Raw genomic sequence first — 13,659 nt, 5'->3', positions numbered from 1 at the left:
TCTTTTTTTTCTCACAACTGTTAGTTTGACAGAGTGTTAGAGATACTCTGAGGTCTATAAGTAAAGGAAAACACTCAGTCATGTTAGGGTAAGATTTTCTCTTTTTGGCTCGAATCTTCATGAGCCAAACAACCACAGTTAGTTATGTAAGATATTTTACAAGAAATCAGCACACTAACAGTGTCACATCTTCAAACAGGATGAGAGCAGTTCAAAACTGGGACACACTTCTTGTAGCCTCGCCTCCTGGCTCCTTATTAGCCAATGGTAATGCTCAGGCAGCTGGCCAATGAGAGAGCAGAGTGGGAAGTTGGTTATGAAGCTGCAGTTTGACCCATTTTATTTTCTTTGAATGGAAAAAAAACTGAGACTCATTAAATAATCTGCATCTTTTTTATTCTTTTGTCATTATCACAAGTTTTGGACTCTTGTCATTTTTGAGCCGCTTTGTGTTTTTAGAAGGAGCTCAAAGAATCCCAAAAACACCAACATTTGATGCATAGGATGTTTGATTTCGAATTCTTTATTTAAAATGGATATTAAGAAAAACACATGTCTCTATTGATGTATGTATTTTGGATGTAAAAGATAAAATATAATTTTTTAAACAGTATTTTCTTGATCTACTTTCTTCATGCATTAACACTTTACATTTATTTTTATGTCTGGATTGGAGGAAGGAAGCAGTTATTTCCAATGTTGATTTGGAAGTGTCCTTATACACAATAAGAGGCAGAAATAAGTCAGGTGACCTGAATACTTATTTATGACTGGTCTTTTTCATCTTTAAAAATTATTATGAACTAATAATAGACAAATAAAAAACAAGACATTCAGGCCTTAGAATTGTATTTATATTTTTGTATATACAGTATATAGTGCCTTTACAACATGAAACACAGATTAAAATACAAACATCAGATAATCTTGATTTCATTAGATGCATTTCAAACATTGAAGATACAGTCTGTGCTCCTCACATTTTCATACAGTCATAACATTTGCACAGGCTTTTCCCATATAAACAAAAATATAGATGTATAATATATCTTTGTGCGTTGAACACATTTTCAAGCATATTTGGATATTTACAGTTTTTTATACAGAAGATCTGCTGCATATTGTTTGTCAGACGCTCACAGCAGTGCTGTAACCTCTGACTTTGAACACATCCCCTCTCTTTCTCAGTCACATTCGTCAGTAGAGCTATCAGTCACGGCTGTTCCTCTGTTTGATTGGCTGGTGTTTGTGTAAAGTGAAGCTCCAGCGTCTGTCTGTGGTGCCAGGAAGTTCTGGATATTTCCTCCTGATGATGTTCAAACTGGAAGAGTTTGACTTTTTAACAGTTCTGTTCTGTCGTTAGACGATGGTTTTGGGTTGAATCTCTTAATCTTGGACAGAAATTAGTTAAGAGTATTTTGAGCCTACCTTAGCACAGTTCATGCTAAGCTAGACAAAACAGACTTTAATATTTCAAATTTGCCAATCAGCAAATAAGCATCTCTAGAGTCAGATGTTCCTTCAATGTGGTGAGTCTTGTGTCCTGGAGGCCAAAACGCCGCCCTGTACGCCACAGACTCTTATTTTGGCGGTGAGCCATGAGTTGAGCAGTTCTGATGATGATGACATCATCATTTTGCAGTCCTGGGATGATAACATCACAGCGATGGAGAGCACCATATGATATAGTTTTTATTCCCGTCAGCAAGCATCAACAGTCAAACTGATCTGGGAACCGCCTGTGACATCACTGTGAGGTCATCAGGCGTCGATACGGAAGGACAGCAGCTTCTCAGAGTGCATGTTGTTGAGCGTCCGCAGGTCTGGAAGTTTCAGGAGCAGTTTGGTGAAACGTGGTGAGTCCACGTGATTATGGTTGTTCCCGGGGACAGCTGTCGACTTGCTGATCAGTGACCGCAGTGCTCTGATCAGGTTCTCCTGAAGCTGCTCCACTGACGCCACGTTCTCGATGCCTGATCGGTCTGAGGAAGAGGAAGAGGAGAAAAACATTAGGAAGAAGTCACCACTGAGTCAGATGCTTGAATTATCAAATGAAGGCAAAATAACCTACAACAACAACAAAAAAATCTAAATTTTATTTGAACAAAAAAAATAGACTGGATTTCATATTCTTCTCTTTCTGAACAACCTGTCATCGAGATTTAATTCGCCCTAACCTGACTTTTGAAAGACTGCCTCGCTGATAAGAGAACCTGACTCACCTGCAGACACCAGCACCACAGCAGTGAACAGTCCCAGCTCCTGAGCGCTCAGCTCCAGCGCTGCCAGTTTGTGGCTGAAGTCAAACATGGCCCCCAGCAGCTCATTCATCCCCATGGCGTGCAGCTCCTCCAGGCTGTAGGTGGCGCCAGAGATGAAAGTGACTGTCTGCTCCTTCACATTGAAGAGGGAAGAGAAGCGTACCATCAGCACCTGGAGGGAAAGAAGAAGAAGAAAGAATCAGCTGCAGTCTCTCGAATGGCCTCTAGACTGAAAACTACTTGAATGCCAAGGAGCCATGCTACCAGTCCCCCCTCAGGCTTTATGCTAAGCTAACTGGCTAATGGTTGCTGTCTTAATTCCAAACATCTGTCTCGACATACTGAACTATCAAAAACAAGTAAAACTGAATCCGTACCTCAAAGGTTCCCGCCTTGAGCAGAGTGACCTGGTCATTCTGGGACAGAGAACTGAATCCTGGGATATGTTTGGCGAACTCCACCACCTCCCTGACAGCAGGTGTGAAGGAGAGGGAGAAGTCCTCCCAGATCTCCTGGGGATTTTTTGAGGGGTCAGCGTGAGGCTGCATGTTCATCGGACAGGCCTGGAGAAAAAGAGAGGAGATGCTCTTCAGTTTAAACCGGCCAATCAGAGACTCCTGACAGCAAGAGGGTCATCACTCATCATCAACATTATAACGAAGTAGTTACAGTAAATGAAGGGGGCGGATCCCTGGGACTGTCTCTTTAAAAATTAACATTTGTTCAACTCTTACCAACACTATCCCGTTGCTGTTCTTCATTGGACAGTTCTGCCCCTGGGTCACATGATCATTGAGCCCTTCTCCTCCAATCAGATTACTGTTGAGCAGACTCCTCTTCCCGTTGCCATGGTGATGATGCGTGATGTTCTTGCTGTTGTCCTGCAGGTAGCGCCCAGTTCCCAGGTTGTTGTTATGGTGGTAGATGGTGTTGAGGCCGTTGGTGTGGTAACCATTGGGGCACCTGTTGGGGCCCCAGTGCCCCGCCTCCCCATTGCCGAGGTGGGCGTGGTTATTCTGCTGTTGAGGTGGCACGTGTGGATTGGCCAGTTTGTCGTGAGCATAGAGGAAGGTCTCACGGTGAGCCCGAGCAATGGCACTAATGGTGGTGTCCAACCCGGGGCTGGGGGGAGGTGAGGAGGAAGGGGAGGGGCTCTGACAGGGGAGGGGAGGAAAAGACGGAGGAGGAGGAGGAAGAGAAAGAGGAGGGGGTGAGGAAGAGGTTGCCGGTGCTGGAGGAGACGGAGAGGAAGGCGCAAGAGGCAGGGCCGAGGGCTGAGGCTGGGGGGCAATCGTCACCCCTGGGCAGGGAGAGGAGGAGGAGGATGAATGAGTAGAGGAGGATGAAGAGGAGGAGGAGGAGAGGCTGGCGAGCTGGAAGTCGTTCTGCAGCTGGTTGTTCACCATGTTGTTCATCGCGCTCTGCATCTCAGCCAGCATCCTCTGCTTCTCACGCTTTGGGATCCGGCCAAAACGAACCGCTGTGGACAGGAAGGAGGAGGAGGAGTCAGATCAGACTGACAGGCTCGCAGGTGTGCAGAAACACAGGTGAAAAGAGAGACAGGTGAGTGCTTACCATCCCTGCTCATGCCTACAGACAGGCACTTCTTGAAGCGACACTGCTGGCAGCGGTTTCTGTTGATCCTCATGATGGTGCAGCCCTCGTTCTTCACACACTTCTTATACTGAATGTTCTGCTGGATGCTGCGCCGGAAGAAACCCTGGAGAGAGAAGAAGTCAGAGGGAGGAGATATATTACTGAAACAGGTATGTTGGAGAGTCTCAGTTTCACTGTTAACAGAAAGTGTCACAAAGGTTTTTCTTCAGCTGTATGACCCCAGGACCATTCTTTATTTTTCCTAAGTTTACTGAAACATCATAATGCTGGTTTTTATGGATCATTTCTGGTGTACTCCAGGAATTCAGAGATCTAAGCCCTGATTGGCTGTCACATGTCATCATGTTGAAATGACTGTATATGTTTGTGTGTGTGTGCTTTAATTAGTATCTCACCTTGCAACCTTCACAGGCATGGACTCCGTAATGGAAACCTGAGGCCACATCTCCACAGACCTTACACAGCAGCACCATGCCGTTCAGCTCTGAAACACAAAGACACACACATACAGCATCACCAATGCAAACACAACTCAGTTTGTCAAATTTATGATGTTATTGAGGAAAATAAATGTTAATCGTCATCTGTATAAACTGTTTTGTGTTTAACTCATGTATTAGTTTGTGTTCTTACTCAGGCTTGCCACAGACTTGCTAGGCGATGCTCTCAAAGACCCCCCATCATCCCGGCCTCGAGGTGAGCCCCCTGCTGAAGAGGAGGCCGAGGAGGAGCCATCGTCTCCCACAGAGCCTGAGCTGGAGCCGCTGCTGAGGAAGGAGGGAGTCAAGGAGGAGGAGGAGGAAGTGAAGCCGGGCTGAGAGTTTGAGTTCTCGCTGTACATAGAGACCGGACTGGTCCGGGGCGGAGATGCTCCACAGGAACCCACGTATGAGATCACACCCCCTGCAGAGAGAAGAGGAGCGGTAATCATCCACAACTGATGTTACAACCTTAGCTTTAGAGCATCACAATCAGGAAACACAAAGGAAGACAGGACAGGAAGATGTTTATCCTTCAAACCTCAAACATGTCTATAGGGTGGTTACATCCTATAACACATAATTTTTAAAGGCTATCTCCTTTTTTTTAAATATATTTTGATATTTTACTCTGTGACTTTGGATCCTAGACACTTTTATAACGAATTTACACACTGAGATGTATGAGTGAGGACATCTGTGGGATCAAATCTTGATTTTAGACACACAGTGGTGTTGCTCTTTGTTAAACATCCTCCTCCTCTTTCTGAAAACCATACAAATCAGAAAGGTTTGGAAAAAAATCATACAGCAAGAGAACAAACTGCAGCAACTGGTCTGTGTGTGTGTGTGTATGTGTGTGAGGGATGGGGGGATGAAACAGTGAAGGAGTGAAGGGAATTTAAACAGGAATTGTCGCACTGTTTTCCTGTAACCATGGTGAACGGGGTGGGCTTGTTTGGTAGTAAAATCAGAAACCAAAACAGCTTTCTAAGAATTTTGAGAACAGAGGAGGGAGGGGCAGGGAGCAGCCCGAGGGTAAGGAGAGTCCTCCTCCTCCTTCTGCTCTCTGCCTTAAAACAGAAACTACATTTTGGACTTAAGCTTCATGGAAAAATATGTTTCCACTCTAACCCTAACTTAAGGTAAAAAAAAAATGACAGAAAATGAAATTTAAAATTCAGCTTTAGTGGTTTAAGCATCGAAAGATTTTGACCAATGAGATCAGAGGCTGAAGCTCTGTAATGGCAGGAACAGACTGAACAGCAGATGGAAAAACACACACACCTACAAAAACACACAGTCCAACCTCACACCTTAATAATATCTACAGAGAAATTAATATGTCAGCTAGTTATTATTGTATGTGTTTTTTAACACCAAAAATAACAGGAACATTCAATTCCAGGAACTACTTTCAAGGAACTAAGTGGTTCCTGTGGCTTATTACTGTCTGTGTTTCTGCTGAGGCCTGAAGTCACGTTTTGATTAATCAAATTTAAGCCAGTGTCAAACAGAGAAGTGCTTAAAGAAACCTGTGACATTCAGGTTTCTTCTGCTTCTTTTTGCAGTATTCTATATTGTATAACATGGAGTGTTATCAGTCTGAGTTTCATGTGTGTGTGTGTGTACAGTGTGTAGGCATGTTATGACCACACTGTTCCAGCAGGTGACAGCCCACCTGCTGTCTGAGTCTAAACTCTATTCTGCTCTCCATTCCTGCAACAGCACTCACTCATTCAGTCTGTTTCCCACGTGTCTCTGCTGCACGTGATGCCTGAGCTCCGTCTGAGAGGTGATAAAGCACACATACACACACAAACACACGCACACTCAGAGCCTGCTTCCTCACATTCAGACGAACCCTCCTGCAGCATATAAAGCACACTTATAAACACAATAAACATGTTGATGAGTCAGAGTGTGATCGACACGTGCGCCTCAGGATGATTCAGATCGGCCATATCGATGCTTTTAATCATTCTTGTCTTCACGTGACATTTTTATGAAGCAGCTTCATGAATAGCTCTGTTTACCCTGCACACTCATCAAGCTGCTTCCTCGTGTTTGTTAAAACGTCTCAGATATTTGAAGGATGGACAGCTTCATGTCTCACTGGGGGAAAGACTAGTTAGGGTATGAGTGGTGGATTGTCCTGAATGTAGCCTCATGGAAGGTGTAAGATACACAAAAATAACATTTTCCAAATTGGGATTGGGCACTTTGGGTAATAATACTATCCTGTAGCTGCTGCTAATTATTTCTGTTATATGAACAGTTCCCTGCCTTCCACCATGCAGACATAAGGAGGCGCAGATCTGTCTAATGACTGCCCAAAGTTGCTTTAGGCTAGTTAAATGCCACTTAACCTCATTCCTTGTTGATTTCTTAGAAGTTCCTCCCAGAACTCTTTGTTATCTTGAATTTTTTCGATTTCAAATTGTGAACAGGTTTCAGGTGCTCTACAACCACATTACAACCAGGGTCAGTAAAAACAATTAAACAAACACATTCTCAAGACAAGATAAAAGTCACATAAACTACTCAATGGATTGTTCCAAAATCACGACTCATCTCTTTCCCATATTTTCGGATTGTTTGGAATCAACTCCTGAGTTGAAAGAGGCTGGAGTGTCAAAAACTGAAATGACAATTTTTTCATCCTCGTACAAAAACACATTAAATCTCTGTATGTTATTTTTTTCTTTATCCAACACTGTCTGAAGGTGAAACCTAAGACAGACATCGCCACTGACACCCTGAAAAGACATCACTGACCGGTTTCTAAAGGAATGTTTTCTAGTGGACGTTGCGGTTTTTCAAACTTCTTCATTGACTTCATTTTTTAACACATCATTCAACTAATGTAAGAAATTCATTACAGCTTAAATTGTTAATTTCTCCCAAACCAGCTGCTTTCAGATGAGTTCATTAGATAAAGCAGAGGAATCACTGAACCATTTGTTTGGGACTATTTTCAGCAGTGGATGAATCCATAAATGGGGCTGTGGGCTGAAAGGAAAAACAGCCTCTTTATTTTGTAGTGGATATTTTTGGTGTCAGGTTGAGTCTAAAAATCAACAGATATTTGACACATTATTTAGTTTTACCGTAGGTATAACATATGTGTTAAATGATGTGATATCTTTGTGAACTGTAGTACTCAGTGAATATTATAGATGTGTGTCAGTACATGCTTACCCTCTCTCTAGCAGACTCAGGGTGTGTGAGTGTGTGTGTGTGTGTGAGTGTGTGTCATGCCCCTGTAACACGTGAGCTCTTCACACAGCAGACTCTGCAACGGGACTGGCTCCAGTCAGGCCCGCCCACACGTACACACCTCCCCCTCCCTCTGCTGCACTCTCACGTTTCCTCCATTCATCACAGCCCACACGCAAACACACACCAACACACACCAAAGAGATGGAGCGATATATATGTGAGGACCATCATCGGAGTCCATTCTATGATTAACCCTCACACAGCCGTAAAAGGAAGAAAGGAGTGAACCTACTGTACTCCCTCTGATAGTGTGTACCCAGCAGAAGCACACACACACACTCGGATAAACAGTGTGTGGAGCCATTCAGGATGTTCTTGGAAACAGACACAGTTAAGGGGAGGTGGGGTTTTAACATGTGATGCCACACTGGAGTCAAAGCATCAATGAAGCAGGGAGGAGTTCATCTGCCTAACAAATAAGATATGTCTCATTTTTAACTCATGGTTTGCTCCTAATTATTTCAAAAAGTATAAATTTCTCAGATACTATTTCAATGAAACTGTTTCGTTATCTGTGGGTTATATAAAAGTTAGATTTTCTGTGATAAAACAAGGCTATGCGCAGTCAAATATACCTCAAAAATAAAGAAAACTTGGACACAGAAGTATCATACAGGCTACTTGGCCTTAAAAGAGCCAAAGATCAAACCAGTAAAGCTCTTCTTTTCTTCTTTAAGGAGTCTTTGAGTTTTAACAAGTCTCATGATTTATAACGATTCAACAGCAGCCTCTCTGTTGTTATTTACAGACAGATGAGTTGATTCTTTAAAGGCACTCTGAGGAGTTTTTAGGTTGCGTTGATTCTGGTGACCCCCCCCGGAGGAAAAGGTTGCTTTTACTCTTGCTACTTTTATTTTGTTTTGGGACATCTTTTTTCAGGATTCAGAGTGATGATGTAATGTAACACAGTGTTCTCTTATGTATTACTATTAGTTAACTTACAAAAGGGGAGCAGACCTAAACATTTTGGGAAGCACCTCCTAGTGGCTGGTTTGGTATAGGTCAGAAAGCCTGTCTCCTTCATGCCAACAGATGGGACATGGTCAAACGCATATACAGCACATGTTTTTTGCTACCAAAGAGGGCATTGTTTCATGTTTTGACCAGCCAAGAGGGCACTCTGGTGCACCTTTTTGGTCCCAAGAGAGAAGTTAAGTGCATTTTGGCTCCCAAGACGGCACTTTTTATGATGGGTGCTGCTGCTTTCTTGGCCAGATCACCCTTGCAGAAGAGATCCTGATCTCATAAGGTTATTTTACCTGGTTGAATTAGGGATGGGTACCAAATTAGGTACTTTAATAGGTACAGACCAAACTCTGTCAAAAGTACAGAGTAACCATAAACGTAAAACCAAAAGGTACCATGTTTAGGTACCTAAATTCGTCCTTGTGACTGTGAGGGAATAGAAGAGAAGGCAATTTTCCATGCTGGGCATGAACACAGCATTGTAAGGTTATATATTGAAGAATAAATATGTTAAATTGAAAAATATATATATAACATTTTTAAACAAATTGAAATTATTTTTACCATATAAGCACAAAAAAGTACCGGAAATTGGTACTGTGGAGTACAGGTACTGATTGCCAGGTACCCGCAATGGTATCGTATTGTTTCAAATGTAAAAGGTACCCATCCCTAGGTTAAATAAAGGTTAAAAACAAAACAAAAAGAAAAACATAATCAACAAAAAACTTTAGATTACATTTTTGCTCCCAAGAGGGCTCTTAAGTGTGTTTTGAGGCTCCTGAAGTGCTGTGCACACTGGATTTTTCCAATACAGGAGGAACGATTTAAGAGGCGTTGCTTTAAACCAGCACAAGGATCTGTTCTGACGTAGACCTGAGAGGTTTTGATATGTGGTTAGTGAGTTTTGTTGATAACATCTGCCATGGTTTGAAGAATCTTCTACAAACATCTTGGCCTCAAAAATATCAACATTACAATATTCCAGTCCGTCTTCAGTTGGCATTTTGGCTTCATTTTTGTACAACGGTAGGAGTTCTCGACATGTCATCCACATGTAGTTGTCACACAGTCACCCAGCTATCTTTTATATGATGATACCACCCGATGTCTGAATAAGACTTTATCGGTAGTGTCAAAGCATGACTCCCCGACAGCTGTGTGTAAGTTTCTATCCCTACACCATCTGTGATCCTTTTAACTTAAACACCTTTATCATCGGCTGCTTCATTCAGACTTTTTCATCACTAATTTATTCACACCAGCATGCCTTCCATGTGGCCAGTGTCATCCAAACAGACTAATGCAAACAATCAAAACAGATGAAACAGAAGAGGTTTCAGATCAAATATAATGTATTAAATTGTCTGTCCTCCTGTGAGTTTTAAATTTCTCATCTGTTAAATGAAGTTTGTCTTGCTCATGATGGATTAATGTTGAGTCTCTGCACCTGCTATTTCAGTCAGATTAGCTTGGACTTACTTGGAGGCTGAATCTTGACACAAATTAGTCTGTTTTTGGCGGTTGGAGCAGAGGCAAAGCGAGGGGACAGGTTCCTACTGCTGCTCCACTTTCTCTCACAGGAGGGAGGGGTGAGAGGGTGAAAGAGGCAGGAGGGGGGATATACCCAATCATAATTTCACAGGTGATGGAGTCTCTTAACACTAAACATAAGAATATCTAGATTTGTGGATGTTTTTCTTTACCATTCATGTTCAGATATGCTACCTTACGTTTGAATGGTTAGACTGAAATGTGCTGGGAATCATGATTCCAGGTGAACGGAGACAGAAACAGAGACGGAGGTGTGGAGGAGAATTACGCAATAAGCTGAGTCAAAGCAGCAGCCAATCACAACGCGAGCTCAGTGACAACAAAGCGCACATGGCCCGGTTTGCAGCTCCATGTGAAGCTGCAACGGCTGCTGTAGTGGAGGGAGGGAGCACACACACACACACATGTATACACACACATCCTCCTAGTCCACCTGACACTGAGCGACCCAGCGACCGAAGGCTGTCATCGTGACCCAGTTCCTTGAAACACGACCGGAATCACGGTGTCTGTCCCCGTGATGATGCTCCTCAGACTCACGGACATGTGGCAGGTCAGCAAGTGTGAGGCTGCAGATAAACCCGGATTTTTCAAACTCTTTCCACAATCAGACTTTCAATATTTATTCATATGAAAACACGATTCTGGGTTTGACTTCTCGCCTACGTCTTTATCCACCGGTTCTGGATCACCTCTGGTGTTCTCGTGTCAAGACGCAGCAGCAGCACATGAAAAGCATACGTTCTACTAACACGACATTAAATGCACTTAATCACATTACTCGTGGATTCATCGAAAATTTTGACGTCTATCACTGTCCTGCAAACACATGCCAAACATTCAAACACATGTAACAATAACCAGACATTATAGTAATGTAAAATTATTGAGCGCAAGGGCGTTTTTACGCACGGCGTCCCGCTTGTATCTGCAACTTGAGTTTGTGATGCAAAGTTGAGCGTATAAAAAAATAAACTTCAAAGAAAATAATCGTGAATTTTGAAAATGGAAACTAAACCTCACCGTTAAACATCACATGAGCGTTCACAAACAACCTGACAGTCCAGCACTTCCCAAACGTACGGGACCGTTACGCACAGACGCCCCACGCTCCTTTCCCTAAATTGCAGTGATTTATCAGGATAAAGGGGATGAAGTGGGAGCTTGAGGCAGGAGTTGTTTACCTGAGTTGTTGTTGTTGTTGTTGTTGTTGTTGGTGTCCATGGCAGTCGTCATCCTAAGATCCACAAGGGTCGCGCACAAGAGCGATCTTCAGACAACCCTGTATGTTTTCCGCTCAGCCGCCTGCATCACAAACTCGAAAGTTCAGCAAAAATGTTTAAAGCTAGAAAAAGAAAATGTGTCTAATGAAGTGCTTCTACTTCATTATTCCATCATTTTCCTCTTTCTTTAATTGAACTACAGTGATGTCTTTCTGCCGCACGAGGAGCCTGTCATTTGCTGTACGAGCTGCCCTCTCTCTTTCTCTCTCTGTATTCTTTTTTTCAAACGGGGCGCGCGCGCAGCAAGCAGGCTGCTGGATGATGACGACGTGAATGTTCGGAGGCCGTGGTGCCTGCACGCGGCAGAAAACGGGACCATGTGACCGCGGAGAGAGCCTCGTGCCCCAGTGACACACTTTCCGCCCCTCCTCTCAAACCTCCGCGGAGTCCATGCTCCTTTAAATCCCCGAGCACGTGGAGTTGCCCGCTGCTCTGCGGCAGAAGAGGATTATGGGAAGTGTAGGCAAAGGGATTCCCTCCTTCTCAATATAAACCTGCAACCAACATTCCCACGTCTTAGTTTCAAGAGAGATGGGGGAAAAGAAAAAAATGAGTTTGTTAAAAGTAATAAAAACAGATGGAACACGTTAAATCCTTTTACAAACTCAGAACTGGATGAAAGAACAACAAACATCTGACAGGCCACTCTTAATAGTTTTTTCTTATATGTCCTAAATATTTCTATATGTCCCATAATCAGGGACAAAAAAGGATATTTTTCTTTTTTTCCCCCAAACTTAATATTTTATTGAGTTCTCAAGAATTTGAAAATGAAAAAGGAATGGATATACAGAAATACCAACCAGTACAACAAGGTCTATATGTTACCCTGGTATAATAAACATAACAAGAGAAGAGGAGACAAATTGTTTATCATTCAATTAATTTATTTTGTCTTTGCATGGTTTACAGTGTGCAGTAACAGAGCATATGATATGATAAAGATCAAAACAGTAGTTCAAGAACCATCCGCCGACATTTGTGGTGTACAGGGGGCTCGTACACTCTGAGAACACGGCCTTGAATTTTTTTTTTAATGTACACATTTATGGAAGTTTCGATATTCTGGTTTACTTTTTGCAAGTCGTCACTGTAAATGGCTTGATGTACATCTTGCTCTTTACCTCATCAGACACCTACCCTCCCCCCCCATATCTACACACATGATAAAAATATACAACAAGATGCTTAATCTTTATACTGAGAGTGTAATCTGCTTTTGTAAGTCATGAAAGGGCATCTTCTTCCTCTTCTTCATCTTCTTCTTGCTAATAGTAATATAAATAATAATAATCATAATAATACAATCAATAATATTACAAACAACAATAACAACAACAATAATTCCCTTAGTTAAAAAGTGCTTTTCAAAAACTCAGATACTCTTTAAAATGTACAATAATTAAGTGCAAGTTAGAAACAAATAATACAAACATAAAAACATAATGAAATAACAATAAGAAAGAACAAGCATACAAGCAAAGAAGAACAACACAAAAACAGCTCGAGAGTGCATGTAAAAGATAAGAAAAAGTATGTGATGTTATGTATCATTAAATATGTAAATTTGTAAGACATTATAAGTAAGATCAGTGTGGAACAGGTAAGTGTTTTTAAATCCAATCTATTTGAAATGAACATAAAAACTCCTCACATCTGGTTTGCTCTTGGTTTCCTTTTCCTATGTTGTTGAAGCTTATTTTTAGTATATTCAGGCTTTGAGTTTTACTTTGTTTTGCCTCGTATTATTATTATAATTATTATTATTGTTATTATTTTTATTTTTAGTAGTAGTAGTAGTAGAGTAGTAGTAGTAGTAGTAGTAGTAGTAGTAGTAGTAGTAGTAGTAGTAGTAGTAGTAGTAGGAGTAGTAGTGCAAGTAGAAGTAGTAGTACCAGTATTATCCCTTCCTTTTCTTCCTTATGTTATGTATTTTACCGTATACAGCCTTTTTTCCTTTATCTGTATACCTTGTTATTGAAAATAGTCTAACAAACAAAGTTATAAAAAAAAAATAAAAGAAAAACTCCTCCTCACATGAGCTACAAGTGTAACTGGCATTTTTAAGGACCTCATTGAAGAGTTTATAACACCTTGAGTGCGTACACAAATGAAACTATGTTGTACAGACAGTTGACTGTAAATTATATCATATTACTGCATGCTATAAACAATGAGCTGTTCTCTATGACAGTGATGCCCAAAACTGGGGTTCTG

The 13,659-nt window shown here is 41.8% G+C and overlaps 1 protein-coding gene across 1 annotated transcript; it reads right to left on the bottom strand.

Annotated features, from left to right (window-relative positions):
* Positions 1 to 284: 284 nt before the first annotated feature.
* Positions 285 to 11,700, bottom strand: nr1d1 (nuclear receptor subfamily 1, group d, member 1). The gene is made up of 8 exons (XM_074697316.1): positions 11,344 to 11,700; positions 4,512 to 4,781; positions 4,274 to 4,362; positions 3,837 to 3,981; positions 2,996 to 3,741; positions 2,639 to 2,824; positions 2,223 to 2,433; positions 285 to 1,982 (listed from the first exon to the last, which is right to left on the bottom strand). The coding sequence occupies exons 1-8, from the start codon at positions 11,393 to 11,395 to the stop codon at positions 1,762 to 1,764; spliced, it is 1,920 nt and encodes a 639-aa protein (XP_074553417.1). The 5' UTR covers positions 11,396 to 11,700; the 3' UTR covers positions 285 to 1,761.
* Positions 11,701 to 13,659: the final 1,959 nt, after the last annotated feature.

This window comes from Halichoeres trimaculatus, unplaced genomic scaffold, assembly GCF_033239565.1.
Source record: "Halichoeres trimaculatus isolate MK-OKI-2021-1 unplaced genomic scaffold, fHalTri1.1 fHalTri1_scaffold_20, whole genome shotgun sequence".
Lineage (NCBI taxonomy): Eukaryota > Metazoa > Chordata > Actinopteri > Labriformes > Labridae > Halichoeres > Halichoeres trimaculatus.
This window is presented reverse-complemented; position numbering and strand designations above follow the sequence as displayed.